Genomic DNA, 15647 nt, shown 5'->3' on the forward strand with positions numbered 1-15647 from the left:
TTTATTACACCGTACCACAGTTTTTTAAGAGGTTTAAAGGATGGGAGTTTAGTAGATAGATAGATAGATAGATAGATAGATAGATAGATAGATAGATAGATAGATAGATAGATAGATAGATAGATAGATAGATAGATAGATAGATAGATAGATAGATAGATAGATAGATACTTTATTCATCCCCAAGGGGAAATTCACAGTTTCCAGCAGTACTAATAGAATAAAGTAGAATAAATAGCTAAATAACGAGCATGGGGCTAGTGTCCTAAGGTGCATGGTCAAATCCAGTGCTTGAAAGGCCTAAGGTGTGTAAGTAGTGTCAGTCAGTCAGTGGTCACATAATGCAGGGTGCACTGCGTCAGGTGGTATAGTTAACTAAAGGGCAGACATATTGGAGTTTAGAGTTTAGTAAAATAATAATAAAAAATATGTTAGTAACATAGCAGTGGTCTTCTTTGCTGTTGTCTGGGAGGGGGAACAGGGTTTGCGGCAGAGTTTACCTGCTCTTTATTCTTTTCCATTTAAAACGAATGGTGGAATTTCCTGTTAATGATGGGAGGGGGAGGGGAGGGGACAGGGTTGGCTTATATAAGGAAGCGTTGTTGCAGACAGACTTCACTTCTTCAGCTCAGCAGAACACCAGCTCTTCACTCTATAATCCAACTATGGCCAGCAAATATGACAAACACGGGTGAGTTATTAAACCCTATTTATAATGTTGCTTACTACGCAGGCCATAAAGCAATGAATACAGCAATGTTTCAAACATAGTGGAGAAATCAGCAAACATATGCCTGTAAAGCTATAAATGCAACTTACCCCCGTGGTCTTCAACTTGTGTGCCCAATATAAATAACGTGCGCACAAGATAAAACATTTTTATCTTTTAGGACTTTAGGAGCTCCTTAGCTAACAATATGTATCTGAATATGTGTTTATGGGTGGACAGCATGTCATGCACTTTATCTTCTTTTAAAAACGAATAAAATTCTGCCAGCTGGGGCACAGAAAAATACAGTAAATAACTGACTCATAAAAACACAGCAATTTTCTATAATTAAAATACAGTTTTTAGCTTTAATTTTATATAAAATCTTTTTTAAATTTTTTCTTTAATTAAAGATATTAACACAAGTAAAAACAATTTGCCTATAAATACAGGCAAACACTGCTATAATACAAATAACCAGGCTTCCATTTACAGCAGAGTGCTGTTTTTATTTATAGATTTATCTTATTTGAATTTTGAATTTAAAAGTTATAGAACTGTAACAAATCCTTGTAAAATGACCGGGAAGAAAATTGTCATGGATTTTACATGATTTTAAAAATGTTTTAACAGAATTAAACTTGAATTTAACCGTTGAATATATTAAATAAACAGGAAATATATGCAAAACAATTATAGATTTTCAAATGTAGTTTAACTTTTTTTAAATAAGCAGTCATTTTATAACTATTTACAGTTACATATGTTTCGCATTATTTTACATTAAACATGTACATTTACAGGATATTTATTTAAGGGTATTATTTAATATTGTATTAGTGTTCCCATGTATTTAAAAAATACAGAAAAATCTGTAAAATAAACAGTGGAAGTGCTTTAGTGGAAAAACAGAATATTTGCAGTATGTTTTGGGAGCTTTGGAGACTCTCCCGCACTCACTCTGTCTGCATTATACACCTTTCAATATAATGCAGTACAATCCAACAGCACAACAGACTGCAGGCTACAAAATGATTAAATCACCTGTCCTGAATGAAGACTGTGCCATTTCTATAATACATTTTCCATCAGCATGTTTAAGCACGTAAAGTCTATTTTCATTATATTTATTTTCAAGATGAACAATAACGTTCTTATTTTGTATGAGTTAATTAAACCTAACTCACTGGCGACTCCTCATTAAGACATAAGATTTGCTTATTGTTCATGTTCTTACTTTATTTATTAAGAATAGTGACATTATTTTGGGGTAACCCAAATAATCTGTCAGAGTTTCCCATATTGTAGTTGCAGAAACATATTTATACCTACAGTGTTATTTATTTGTTCATTTTTTTCCTGCCATCCCATCAGAACCGACCAGATACAACAATGAGGAGATCAGGATTGTGATGGTGGGGAAGACTGGAGTTGGGAAGAGTGCCACAGGAAACACCATTCTGGGAAATCAGAGCTTTGAATCAAAGTTCTCCCCTAAATCTGTGACTGTCCACTGTGCTAAGGCCTTTGGTGAGGTGGACGGACAAAAAGGTTGCTGTTATCGACACTCCAGGTCTGTTTGACACCAGGAATGATGAAGAGAAAACAGTTAAAGATATTGCCCACTGCATTAAATATGCTTCTCCTGGACCCCACATCTTCTTGGTCGTCATCCAACTGATCACATTGACAGAGAAAGAGAAGGAAACTGTGCATAAGATTCAGGAAATCTTTGGAGAGGAAGCAGACAAATACAGCATGGTTCTCTTTACCCATGGTGACCTGCTCAAAGGGAAACCGATTGAGGAGCTCTTGACAGAATGCACAGAGCTGCAGGAACTTGTGACCAAATGTAACGGCCAGTACCACGTCTTCAATAACGACCTGGAGGATCGTTCTCAGGTCAGAGTGCTGCTCAACAAGATCAGAGATATAACAGAGAAGAACGGAGAGGAAGCCATTACACCAATGAAATGTTCCAGAAGGCAGAGAAAGTGTGGGAGAAACTGGAGAAGAAACTGGGAAAAATTTGAGGAACAACTGAGTGAAGCAAAAAAAAATTATGGATCATTGGCAGATCAAATAAAAGAAATTAAAGAGGAAATACTCAAAATGAAAGAAGAGCAGGAAAGGCTGACCAGACAGGAAGCAGAGAACCGTAGTCAATTACTTCTAGTGTTACTTGGGGTTGTTGGTTTATTAGGGGCATATTTATTTTACACTTTTAAAAAAATGTGAGTTTGTGATGAAGGACTGCAGCAGATGAACTGGCTGCTGTGACTTTATTAACATTCACATTCCAGTTTTTGGTTTCCTCATTGTGCCAGGTTTGTGATAATAACGGTTACTTAATGAACATTTAATTACATAAGAACTGCAGATTTTGGCTTTTGATCTTTCTATCCTATCCTGTAACGTGCGTGCTGTTGTGCTCCATGTCATAATACTGGACTTTGGATTTTGTGGATTATGATATCTGTTTTTTTCATTTTATAAACAGTCTGAAAAAGTGTTCCAAGACACATTTCTCAAATGTTCTATTGCTCGAGTAAGAAACAAATGAGTTATAGCAGTTGTTTCAGATAATCAGCTGTATGTGGTATATTAGTTCATACACAGGAAATAAAAAAGGTATAGCAGTCATGGGTGTACAGCGTGAACAGGAGGGTGTATACTTCTGTCACCTGACCAGGTTTGCTATTTACAGTTAACAGAAGAAGCCAAAATACAGGAGGCCTGTGCTAGTTTTGAAAATTGAAATGTTGCTGAAACTTCACACATGAAAATGAAATACAGTGAAACTTAGTGGGGAAAGAAACACCAAAGTTCAAGCTCAATGCAGGTTGTGACTGGATCAGAGCCCCACTGACTTTACAGTAGTTACACACAGCAAACTTGGAGAAAGCAGCAGCTGACTGAAATATAACATTTCATCAGCTGCTGCAGGGGTTTTTGAAAAATTACAGTGTCTGCTGTTGGTTAAAAGATTATTTTTACTGTGATTTCACATTTCTGTATCCGACTGAATAATAAAACACCATAACTACCACACAGCAGTAATGTCTGTCATTGAAGCATTTCTGACACACACACACACAGTAGCATGAATGAAATTTAAAAGAAAATAGTGTTGCAGTGGTTGTTTTTACTAACATTAGCTTTTAATAATAATAATAATGATAATAATAATAATAATCATTGTCATGTAGGCTAGTCAGTGTCAGACTGCTGGTTAAGTATGATCCTTGTGATCTTACCCAGGCTGAGATTCCAGAGGTTTATTTCAGTAGTAGGGTTTAATTACAGTAGAGATTCAATGGTGAAGTAAATTGAAGTAATGTAAAGTAAAATAAAGTTTGGTACAAAATTGTATATGCAGACAATGCAAATGTAGAGTACCTTAACTTCCGAATGAGGGTCAAAGGTCAAGTTTGAGCTCAAGAATTTTATGTTGATATATAACTTCATAACAACTCCAATTCAAAGGGCTGGCTACACTATATGTGCACTGTATAAATGGCAATTTAAAAGAACTGGTGGAATTTCTTGTAAATGCTGATGGGAGGGGTGAACAGAGTTTGCTGTTGATAAAAGGAACCATGGAAAGGATATTAAAGGTGTGCCTGATCATAAAATCAAATGGGTCAATTGAGGCTGTAAAACATTCCTGTCAATCATTGAACAGTTAGATTAAAGGCCAACACATGAAATGGAAAACTTAGCAGAGAAAGACAATGGCAATAAAGAGGATAAGCTGATCTAAAGATCAATTTAGCTTGTTCTGAAAACAAAGTTCAAGTTCAATGCAGGTTGTGATGGGATCAGAGCCACACTGACTTTACAGCAGTTACACACAGCAAACTGAGGAGAAAGCAGCAGCTGACTGACGAAGGTGCTGTTCACCTGTAAATGACCTTTAATATGACCCAGCATATTTCAAGAAGTTGCTTTTATTTTCAAACACTGTGACATCCTCTCTTGTATCTCTAGGAATTATTATTTGCTCCGTCAAAGACTGCATATTTGGCGGCCGCAACATGCTTGACAGCTCATGGAAATTTGTACAAAATTCTAATCTATCCAAAATTCGAGTATGCAATTGTCCCTGTCCACGGGCACTGCCAAATGTCGGAGCCCCGCTCCCCGAAAATACGGAAATAGTTATGCATGTGTATCATGATGATAGCAGAAATGCCTCTTGGACCCATAACCCAAACCCAACAGGAAGTCAGCCATTTTTTAATTCCGTGGTCATTTTCAGGGATTTACTTGTACTTGAACAAACTCCTCCTAGGGAATTTATTTGATCAACTTCAAATTTCAGGGCAATCTAAAAACATTTATGATTAAGTAATTTAAGTTAATTTAGACATTCCGTCGAACGGCGTGTTGTGATAACTTCAGTGTACATGAGGTGATCTCAACGAAACTTCACGTTTGATTAGAGTCCCGCCCTGAACACGTCTATGTGATAATATTCAGTAATAGTGAGAGCGCCACCCAGTGGTGAAAGGAAATATTACGTTTTATACTTTCACATTCTACTCCTAGCAGGATGATCAGATCCAGCTGAAATGTACTTATAAAATGCAAAACACATTGTTGATGATATGTGATGAATGTTGTTAGGGGGCGTGTCTGTGGCGTGGCGGGAAATTAGCTATAACCAGTGTTTACATTGTCCATTCGGCTTCAAACTTCACTTGTCTGATAAAAGTCTGGCCCTGAACACTTCTATGTGATAATATTCACTAGTAGTGAGAGCGCCACCTAGTGGTGAAAGGAAACGTCATTTTTACACTTATATTTATATCTCCCAGTAGATTGACCAAATCCAGCTGAAATTCTGTCAGAAATCCCTTAGGACGATGACATCTTATGAATCTTGAGAATTTGCATGGAGCCATGTTGCCATGGCGAAGCGGCGAAAATCAGCTTTTCTTTTAACATTTGAACACTTTTTGGGGGGCTAAGCATGACTAGAAACTCATGAAACTTTGCACAAAATTTCAGTCATGGTGAACACTAAGGTATTATCTTGGTACTGTAGGAGGGCATCACAAAATGGCTTAGCCATGCCCCCCAGAATCAGCCTCCAAGACACGTATGACTGAGATGTATGAATATTGGTAAGTATATTTGTATTGCTCTTTTAAGAGTTATGTTAAGTTACGTTATCATTGGGCCTATTGTTTTGATATCAAGGTAAGGAGTTTTTTATTTTGAAAACGTATTGCCAAAAAAGGTAAAAGGGTGTCCGGTAGCTTGTCAAGTGTGGCCGCATTACAATGGTTAAATTTAAAAAATATAAAGGTTTGTTATGATTTTGTTTTAATTTTAAGTCATATTGTGCCGCCTTTGTAGAGCTTTCTGACAGCCTGGAGGATGTGACTGGGGGGAGTGAGGGGAGAGAATTTGGCTTCCTTACAGCTTGGTGGACAGCTCTGACTGTTGTTTGTGCCTATGCACCAAACAGCAGTGCAGAGTATTTGGCCTTCTTGGAGACCCTGAATGAAGTCATGTATAGGGGACTCCATCACTCTCCTGGGAGACTTCTAACAAGTGGGCAATGATGGAGACACTGGGAGGGGCGTGATTGGGAGGAACGGCCTGAACCCGAGCGGTGTTTTGTTACTGGGCTTCTGTGCTAGTCATGGATTGTCCATTACGAACACCATGTTTGTACATAGGGATGCTCATAAGTGTACGTGGTACCAGAGCACCTTAGGCCAAAGGTCTATAATCAATTTTGTGAACGTATCATCAGACCTGAGGCTGCATGTATTGGACACTCGGGTAAAAAGAGGGGCGGAGCTGTCAACTGATCCCTACCTGGTGGTGAGTTCGGTTAGGTGGTGGAGGAAGCCACTGAACAGACCTGGTAAACCCAAACGTGTAGTACGGGAGAACTTGGAACATCTGGAGGAGGCCCCTGTCTAAGAGACCTTCAACTCCCACCTCCGGCGGAGCTTCTCCGGCATCCCAACCATAGAATTGGTGTTCAAAGCTTCTATTGCTGAAGCTGTGGCTGTGAGCTATGGTTTTAAGGTCTTGGGCGCCTCAAGGGGCGGTAACCTTGAAGAAGGAGGCCTTCCGGGATATGTTGTCCCGGGGACTCCTGAGGCAGTTGCAGGGTACCGTCAGGCCTGAAGGACTTCAGCCGCAGCTGTGAGGGGAAGCAAAACAGCGGGTGTGGGAGGAGTTCGGAGAAGCCATGGAGAAGGACTTTCAGACGGCACCCAGGTGCTTCTGTGTCCGTCCGACACCTCAGGAGGGGGAAGCGGGGAACCATTCAAGCTGTGTACAGCGGGGATGGGACACTGCTGACCACAACTGAGCAGATAATTGGGCGGTGGAAGGAACACTTTAGGAAACTCCTGAACCTGACTAGACCAACAAACCTGCCCTCTGTGATAGAGGCAGCGCTGGAGTGTGATGGGGGATCTGCATCAGTTTTGCTGTGGGAGGTCACTGAGGTAGTCAGAGAACTCCCACAGTGGCAAAGCTCCGGGGATTGATGAGATTCGCTCAGAAATGCTTAAGGCTCTGGGTGTTGAGGGGCTGTATTGGTTGACATGCCTTTTCAACATTAAGTAGAAGTCAGGGGCAGCGCTGAAGGAGTGGCGGACTTGGGTGATGGTCCCCATATTTAAAAAGGGGGACCAGAGGGCTTGTGCAAACTACAGAGGCATCACACTACTCAGCCTCCCTTGGTCATTAGTTGGACTCGTTTCCAGTGGGTGTTGGCCTCCGCCAGGCAGTGGCAGAGCCAGACAATTTCCATAGGGGTGGCCAGACTGAGACCATAGCTCACACAGTGGTAGCACAGAAACTATTATTTCCTATGTGGCAAGTCACTGGGGATCTAGTAGTGTTTCTTAGTCACTCATTTACTTAAACAGGCAGTGACTGCCATGTAGAATTACATCATGAAGATCCACATAAAAACAGTGTGGCAGTGCAGAAGGTGGTGTCTTTTTAATTGGTGATAAAGCTCACACCATAATGACAATTTACACCACATAAGAATATACCAGAAGGCACTTTTATCAAACAAACATTACAATATCACAGAACACACTCAAACTACATAAGTCGTATTCTTCGGTTGCTGTGATTTAAAGAAAACCGATTCACAAATTCATCCATGTCAATGGAAGTTGCTCGCTTAGACTCCACACTCAAAACACCCAGGTCACTCAATCTTTCATAATCCATAGTTGATCTTAGGTAAATTTTAATCAGCTTCAGCACTGAAAAGCTCCTTTCACATGCAGCTGTACTCATAGGTATGGTGACTGCTATTTTACACAACTTAAAGACCTCATGAAACACCTTATGGTGGGGCTCAATGAATTTGGTTAGTTCAACAATGCTAGATGGTTTTTCAATTCAATTCAATTTCAATTCAATTTTATTTGTATAGCGCCAATTCATAACAGAAGTCTCAGGACACTTTTCAAATAGAGCAGGTCTAGACCGAACTCTTTAAAACATTAATTACAGAGACCCAACAGTACCACCATGAGCAAGCACTTAGCGACAAGGGCAAGGAAAAACTGCCTGTTAAAAGGCAGAAACCTAGGACAGATCCTTCGGCTCTAGGTGGGTGGTCGTATGTCTTGACCAGCTGAGGTTAGAGAGAGACAGAGAGAGAGAGAGGGAGCGAGAGACAGACAGACAGACAGGTGCACAGCAACAACAGTATTGGCAATGGCAATCTAGCAGGACCATGGCAGGAGGCTCCACCAGGATCGATAAGAACCTGCAAGACGAGAAAGCACAAGAACTCCGGGGAAGAAGTGAAATTAGTAACATGCATTAATGGAACATGAATAAGTGCAGAAAGAGAGAGGAAGGGAGGAGCTCAGTGCACCATGGGAAATCCCCCGATAGTCTAGGCCTATAGCAGCATAACTAAGGGATGGTTCAGGACTCACCTGATCCAGCCCTAACTATAAGCTTTATCAAAGAGGAATGTCTTAAGCCTACTCTTGAATGTGGAGAGGGTGTCTGCCTCCGGAACCACAACTGGAAGCTGGTTCCACAGTTGGCTTTTCCTCTCTAGGATTCTTTTTAGCTGATGTAACTCATGTCTCATGTCTTCAGTGTTGCTTCCATAAATAGGGTAACAGAGCTGCTTCATCACAAAATGTAGCATTTGTAGGATTCAACGCCTGAATGCCCCTCATCACTATCGTCTGTTGATCTCAGTGAGCATATGGTCAAGGAATGTGTAAAACAACCCTGTGCGAAAATTGTCCTTTTGCTCAAGAGGCCCACCAAGCTGACTCATGACAGTATGCCCATCAAGCCTTTTGCTGAGTATTTTCTTTCTTTTGGGTGCAGGTTCAGTCTCAATATTGCACTGTTCAGCTGTATGGATAACTTCTTTCCACAGCTCCTTAAAGTGTGTTTCAGCCCTGCAGTCCGTAAGAGTTTGTACAAGAGCCTCAACCAAATCAACAGCTAAACTTAAATCTAGATCAGGAGACTGCAGGGCATCGGAGAGGCATCTCGCCTCACCAAAGAGCTTAGTCTTTGTAACTAGAAGCCCTACAAACTGGAGGTCCATTTGGGCAAGCAGGCCTCTTGCATCAACTGACCTGTCACCGTTCCTTTCTTCCACTATTTCTTCTAGGACACTGATAATCGCAGGTAGTCTATCGAGAATAGTTTTACAAGCCTTATATTGACAGGCCCATCAAGTGTCACTTAACCTTTGCAGCTCCCTTGGTGCCCCGTCATACATTTCTTTCTGCTTTTTGAGCCATTTGGGGTGAACATAGGACCCAGACATGAATGTGTACAGTCTTTGTACCAGAGAAAAGAAGCACTCTACTTCAGGGGTAGCTTTAACCGTGTCCACAAGAACTAGATTAAGACAGTGGGCATTACAATGTACATAAAATGCCTGCTTTGCCACTTCCTTAACACGAGCCTGAACTCCAGAGTTTTTGCCGCTCATGACGGATGCTCCATCATAAGCTTGTCCGACCAAATTGTCCCTATATTCCAGCCCTTACTTTTCGAGGATGTGTATTATTTTGTCTGCCAACCCTGCAGCATTAAGATGTTCAGCAGCTTCAAAATGCAAAAAGCTCTCTTTTACAGCTCCCCTGTAGTAATACCTAAGAACAAGAGAAATTTGTTCTTTCTTTTTTACATATTTGGTTTCATCTGCCATAAGGGCAAAGACTTGACTCTCATTTCATTTTGGATTTGGTGGCTTGTGTATTTGGCATTACCGGTTTTCAATTTATTTTTCACAACTGTGTCATGATTGCCAAGAAGCTCTAACATAGCAAGGAAGTTTCCCTTGTTGCCTGAATCCACTGTCTCTCTATGACCCCTTTGTGCTATGTTTTGTGTTGCAGTTAACAGTAAAACTTCAGCTACACGTTTAATATAGTCACGGTTTTCCTGTATCTGTTTTTTGTGCTGTTGTGACAATTTAGTCATCAAAGATGTATTGCTTTTTGGTGTGTCTCAACATTTTTCCAGGCTAACATAGCATTGATGTGTGCATCAGACTTAGCATGGGATGCAAAGCCTCCATCTTTGAACATAGCCTTTTTCCAGTTTTTAAAGCCCCTATCAGAAGTGAAAACTGATTCAGTGTTTGGAAGGCCAAAGTTCCTGCAGGCATAACAATAAACAGCATCCTTGCACTGAGAATATTCGATCCATGTATGATGGGAATACCATGAGGCCTGGAAGTTTCTTTGTCTGTCCCCCATGGCAGTCCTTGGAAACACGGCAAGCTGTGGCTGGACTGGACCAACTGGTCTAAAAGAAAAACAAATGTATGAATTGTCAATTATGCTATACAATACATCTATTTGTAATTTGTGAGTGTCTGAATGTAAATCATATACCTGGCGGTGCCAACTGCACTGCTGTGCCCTTGATCCGTATGAAATCTTTCATCTGTCAATTGAGATAAACAAGTTAAAATGATGACACTAATATGTCTTGATATCACATCTAAACCACATTTTTGAATTAAGATTCTTGAAATATTATCATTTAATGCAAACAGATACAAACAGTAACACAGCAGTAACTTGTGGATTGTGTTTGGCATCTTGTAACCTACCTTGACATCCACTTTGCAGAGCACACTCTGGGGGATCTACTTTACCATCACTGTCACTATCTGAATTGGCAGGTCGATCATCTGTTGGTAAAGACAGAAAAGTTAAAATTGTCAGCATGCCAGATTTTAAGCTAATTAACTTTTCTCCCCCCACTGATATGGCTTTGAAAAGTAAATTGCACATCGGCTGTTGAAGGCAGAATCCTGTAAGTACTTCAGCTAATAAGGCAGGTGGTGTGCTGTACCTGTAAGTTCACTTCCATGAAGAGCAACAGATGAGTGCTCTCCTTCAACGTCTGACTCTGTCTCATCCTGCATCTCCCTCTCCACACTACTTTCCGTCCTCTCATTACTCGGCTTACTACACTGACTGACGAAGTAGGAAGTAGTTTTCCTCTTTATTTTGCCTGAGAGGTGCAAAACCAAAATATAGTAACCTTAACATTATGGGCAAGCATTTCAAAAATATTCCTTTGCAATACTTATCATCTGCATATTATCATTTGCCTGCCAACTGCCAACAAAACATTTAAATTCCCTTTCAAGGATATGACACAGACAGACCACCACCATTAAGCTAAATCAGCACTGAAAGTTGACTTTACTTTTAATGGCCTTCTACAATGCTCTTTTAAATGACACTGACACAGTGAAACTGTTTATAGCTTGCAACTTTCATACTGCTAAGTCAACAGCCTAAATTAACTTAGCAAACTTTGCCATGTCTGTTTCAACTCCAGCACGCCAGCCATAATATACATACATTAAGACAAGAAATATTTCAAACATAGTGAATAAACTTAATTCTCCTTGTTAACTTACCTGTGACCTCTTCTCTGGCGGCGGGAAACAGACAGTCCTCCTACTGCACGCGCAAAGTCCGTTGGAGCACATACGAACAACAATAACAACAACACTACTTCTTCTTCTTCTGTAATTGTTTTGGTGGTTGAAATTCAAGTTGAGTGTATTACCGCCACCTTCAGTTTGGGTGGAGAAGTACTTGTTTGAGGTGCGCTGTTGAAATGCATCCATATGGGAAGACCTGTGTACAGAAAGGGTCTCGCAAAAAAGTTGCCGGCAAAGCAGTGGTGGGGGGCGGGGGTGACCAAAGATTACTTAATGGTGGCCTTGGCCACCATTGGCCACCCCTGGCTCCACCCATGCCGCTAGGGCTGTGCTTTGTCACCAATCCTGTTTGTGACTCTCATGGACAGGATATCGAGGCGTACCCGTGGGGGGTTGCAGTTCGGTGGGCTGTTTGCGGATGATTTGGTCCTGATGGCATCATCGGCCTGTGACCTTCAGCACTCACTGGAACGGTTCGCAGCTGAGTGTCAAGTAGCTGGGATCAGGATCAGCACCTCTAAATCGGAGGCCATGGTTCTGAGCAGGAAAGCAGTGGATTGTCTACTCCGGGTAGGGAGTGAGTCCTTACCCCAAGTGAAGGAGTTCAGGTACCTTGGGGTTTTGTTCACGAGTGAGGGTAGAATGGAGCAGGAGATTGGCTGGAGAATTGTGGCAGCATGGGCAGTATTGCGGCCCCTTTATCGAACAGTTGTCACAAAAAGAGAGTTGAGCAGAAAGGCGAAGCTCTTCGATCTACCGGTCGATCTTTGTTCCTACCCTCAACTATGGTCATGAGAGATGGGTCATGACCGAAAGAATGAGATCGCGGGTACAAGCAGCTGAAATGGGTTTCCTCAGGAGGGTGGCTGGTGTCTCTCTTAGGCATAGGGTGAGAAGCTCGGACATCCGCGAGGGACTCGGAGTAGAGCTGCTTCTCCTTTGTGTAGAAAGGAGCCAGTAAAGGTGGTTGGGGAATCTGGTGAGGAGGCCTCCAGGGCGCCTCCTGAGGGAGGTGTTCCTGGCACTTCCAGCTGGGAGGAGGCCACGGGGCAGACCGTGGAGAGATTATATCTCAACACTGGCCTTGGAACACCTCGGGATCCCCCAGTCAGAGTTAGTGATGTGGCCAGGGAAAGGGAAGTTTTGGGGTCCTCTGCTGGACTTCCTGCCCCTGTGACCAGATCCTGAAGATGAGATGAGATAAGATTAAGCTAAAAGGGTGTTATTAAGGTGATATTTCATGACTTGAATATTGTGATTGAGTTAAAATGAAATGATTTTAGTTTAATTAATTAAATAAATATTGTAATGCTATAGTACAATAAGTTTGTCTTTACAATATAAAAGAAGATTCATATTTCACAAGGTGTGTTCCAGATGTGTTCAAGGGTTAGTGGAGCTACAGTGTCATCATGTTTTCTCATCAATAAATACACTGTGAACCATCAGTTAAATAGTAGACCATCATTAACCAACTGGTGTAAGTGTTTCTAACCTGTCATGTTTTTATTATGGTCAGTCAATAATTCATCCAGATTTATTGTCCCAGAAGAAGGATCCCTCTTATGTTGCTGTTCTTGAGTTTTCTTCCATTTGTTTCCTGATCTGGATCGAGGGTATCGAATTTAACTAAGCACATAACTTTCTACTTCTACTTCACTATAATTCAGAGGGTTATATTGTATTTTTTACCTCATTATCTGACAGCTTTTTTTACTTTACAAATTTAGATTTTTGCAAACAGAACATATGAAGAGTTAGTGAACAGTTTATACAAGAACAGCAGAAGCGACTAACTGATTTAACTGTCAATTATTAATTAATTATCATTTAAGTCACATTCATGTTAAAAAATTATTTTCAAAGAGCACAAGAGACACGTGAAATAATGTAACATAACCTAACAATAATGTGTGTCGAGTATGTTCTTCTTCTTTCTGTAAAAATAAATAAGTAGATAAAAATCCTTAAAGAGTTATCTTCTAATATATATATATATATTTTAAATGTCACAATGACACAAGATGTCTCGTACTTCACTGTAAATTTCATTCTGTGTCTGTGCACTGGTGGCTTCAAGTTTCTACATCACACTGTAGAAGTATAACAAAAACCCATATTGATTGACCACCTTCAACAGAGCACATTTCTCTGATAAATCATAAAAGGTATGAATCAATATACAGATAAAGCAGGAATGTTATCTGTTGAAGCATTAAATTGCCTGCAGTGTGTTTATGCACAGCTAAGGGCAGCAGGCAGCACTTTGGGGTACTTTGCAGCACTTCCCCCTCCTCTGTTTTTTGCCAAGTGGCTACAAAAATACCAATGAAATGGATAGTAATTAAATTGTAATCAGTAACGAATTAGGATTTGACATAGTGTAATGCATACTTAGGTGAGAGTAAAATTAAATTAAGCAATACCTTAAGCTCCTCTCCTCTGAATTTAGTACAAATGTCAGAAAAGGGCTCAAAGACACAAACTGTGCTGTCAGTATTTTCTTATTTAGGATCATTGTATAAAACAGCCTGTGAACTAAACACATAAACACATCTTGCCTCACTGTGGTTTATGGGTGTGGTTCATTGCATGACGCTTTCATACAAGAAGAATCGTTGCACACAGACACTTAACTTTCTGTCCTGCCTTCACTGTAGCAGCACATCTCTGTGATCACTACCACCATGGGAAACCTAAAGACCAAAAACAGTAAGTCAATTTGTAAAATCCTGTACATTAATGTACAGTACAGTAATGATAATCTCATAATATCATATATAATACCAGAACAGTCACAGGGGACATCCTTCTGCACTTACTTGTAATACTTTCAAGTATTTTTCCTTGATTTTATTATCATAATTTTACAGAGGTTACATTTTCATTGCAGGACTTTTATTTAAGTTGTTCTTAATTTTTTTTTAATCAGCGTTATATTAGTATTTTTACAGGAAGCATTGTTGCAGACAGACTCTTAACTTTCTGTCCTGCCTTCATTATAGTTGGACATCTGAGCTCAAACATTGGAAACCTAATCACCAAATATGGTGTAAAGTAAATATGCAAATATATTTATAATCATCATCATTGGTGACTCAGGTGATATTGGTCTATTGTGTTTTTTTGCTACCTCGAGCTATAATATTCTCAGATTTACTATCCTAGTGATTTAGTCTGGTCCCTTTGGTGTTTTTCATGGTCAGTTTATTTCCTTATAATCATATTACTTTAATTTGATCTTTTATTGTGTGTTCCCATATGAGAACATCAAATCACAAAAAAAACATTTCTTCACAAACTTGAACCACATTACACCCAGGTATGAATGATGTCTCTTTTTCAAGACCTTTTGACTTCTCTGTTAAGAAATGTCTCGTGACATCATTGATAGTGTCATTTTGATTGTGCCTGTTCTGCCTGATACAGTGGTGTAACAATTAAATCCAAGAACAAACTGCAGGTGATGCAAAATATTTTAAATCCCCTCAAACTCATGTTATATGACATTTTTACTTCAGCCATCAAATTAGAGTGGGACGGGCTTTCAGATGCTGTGAAAGGATCTAAAAAGCACTTTGAAGCAGACTGAAGGACTAACTTTTTGATTTTTACTGTCTTACATGGTTGTTCACAGCACCCAAAAGGTCTTCTGGAATTGAGTATGAATTGTTCATTTTTGTTTTTCAGGTAACAATAGAATGCTGACCAATACAGCCTACAGCAACAATGAGGAGATCAGGATTGTGATGGTGGGGAAGACTGGAGGTGGGAAGAGTGCCACAGGAAACACCATTCTGGGTAATCAGAGGTTTGAATCAAAGTTCTCCTCCAAATCTTTGACTCAACACTGTAAAAAGGTATTTGGTGAGGTGGATGGACAAAAGGTTGCTCTTATCGACACTCCAGGTCTGTTTGACACAGGCATTGAAGAAGCAAAAACCACAAAAGATATTGCCCAGAGCATTTCTTATGCTTCTCCTGGACCCC

The 15647-nt window shown here is 40.2% G+C and overlaps 1 protein-coding gene across 11 annotated transcripts in view; it reads left to right on the top strand.

Annotated features, from left to right (window-relative positions):
- The window catches only part of LOC127359885 (GTPase IMAP family member 9-like), a 111876-nt gene that overhangs the window by 46210 nt on the left and 50019 nt on the right, over positions 1–15647 (top strand). For 2 of the 11 annotated variants that reach the window (XM_051394202.1, XM_051394194.1), the window contains one exon: positions 2594–2611. The exons of the other annotated variants lie outside the window; for them this stretch is intronic. In XM_051394202.1, coding sequence (XP_051250162.1) covers positions 2594–2611 — 18 coding nt within the window. The remainder of the gene's footprint in view (positions 1–2593; positions 2612–15647) is intronic. 11 annotated transcript variants of the gene reach the window in all.

Source organism: Dicentrarchus labrax, unplaced genomic scaffold (assembly GCF_905237075.1).
Source record: "Dicentrarchus labrax unplaced genomic scaffold, dlabrax2021, whole genome shotgun sequence".
NCBI classification, from domain to species: Eukaryota; Metazoa; Chordata; class Actinopteri; family Moronidae; genus Dicentrarchus; species Dicentrarchus labrax.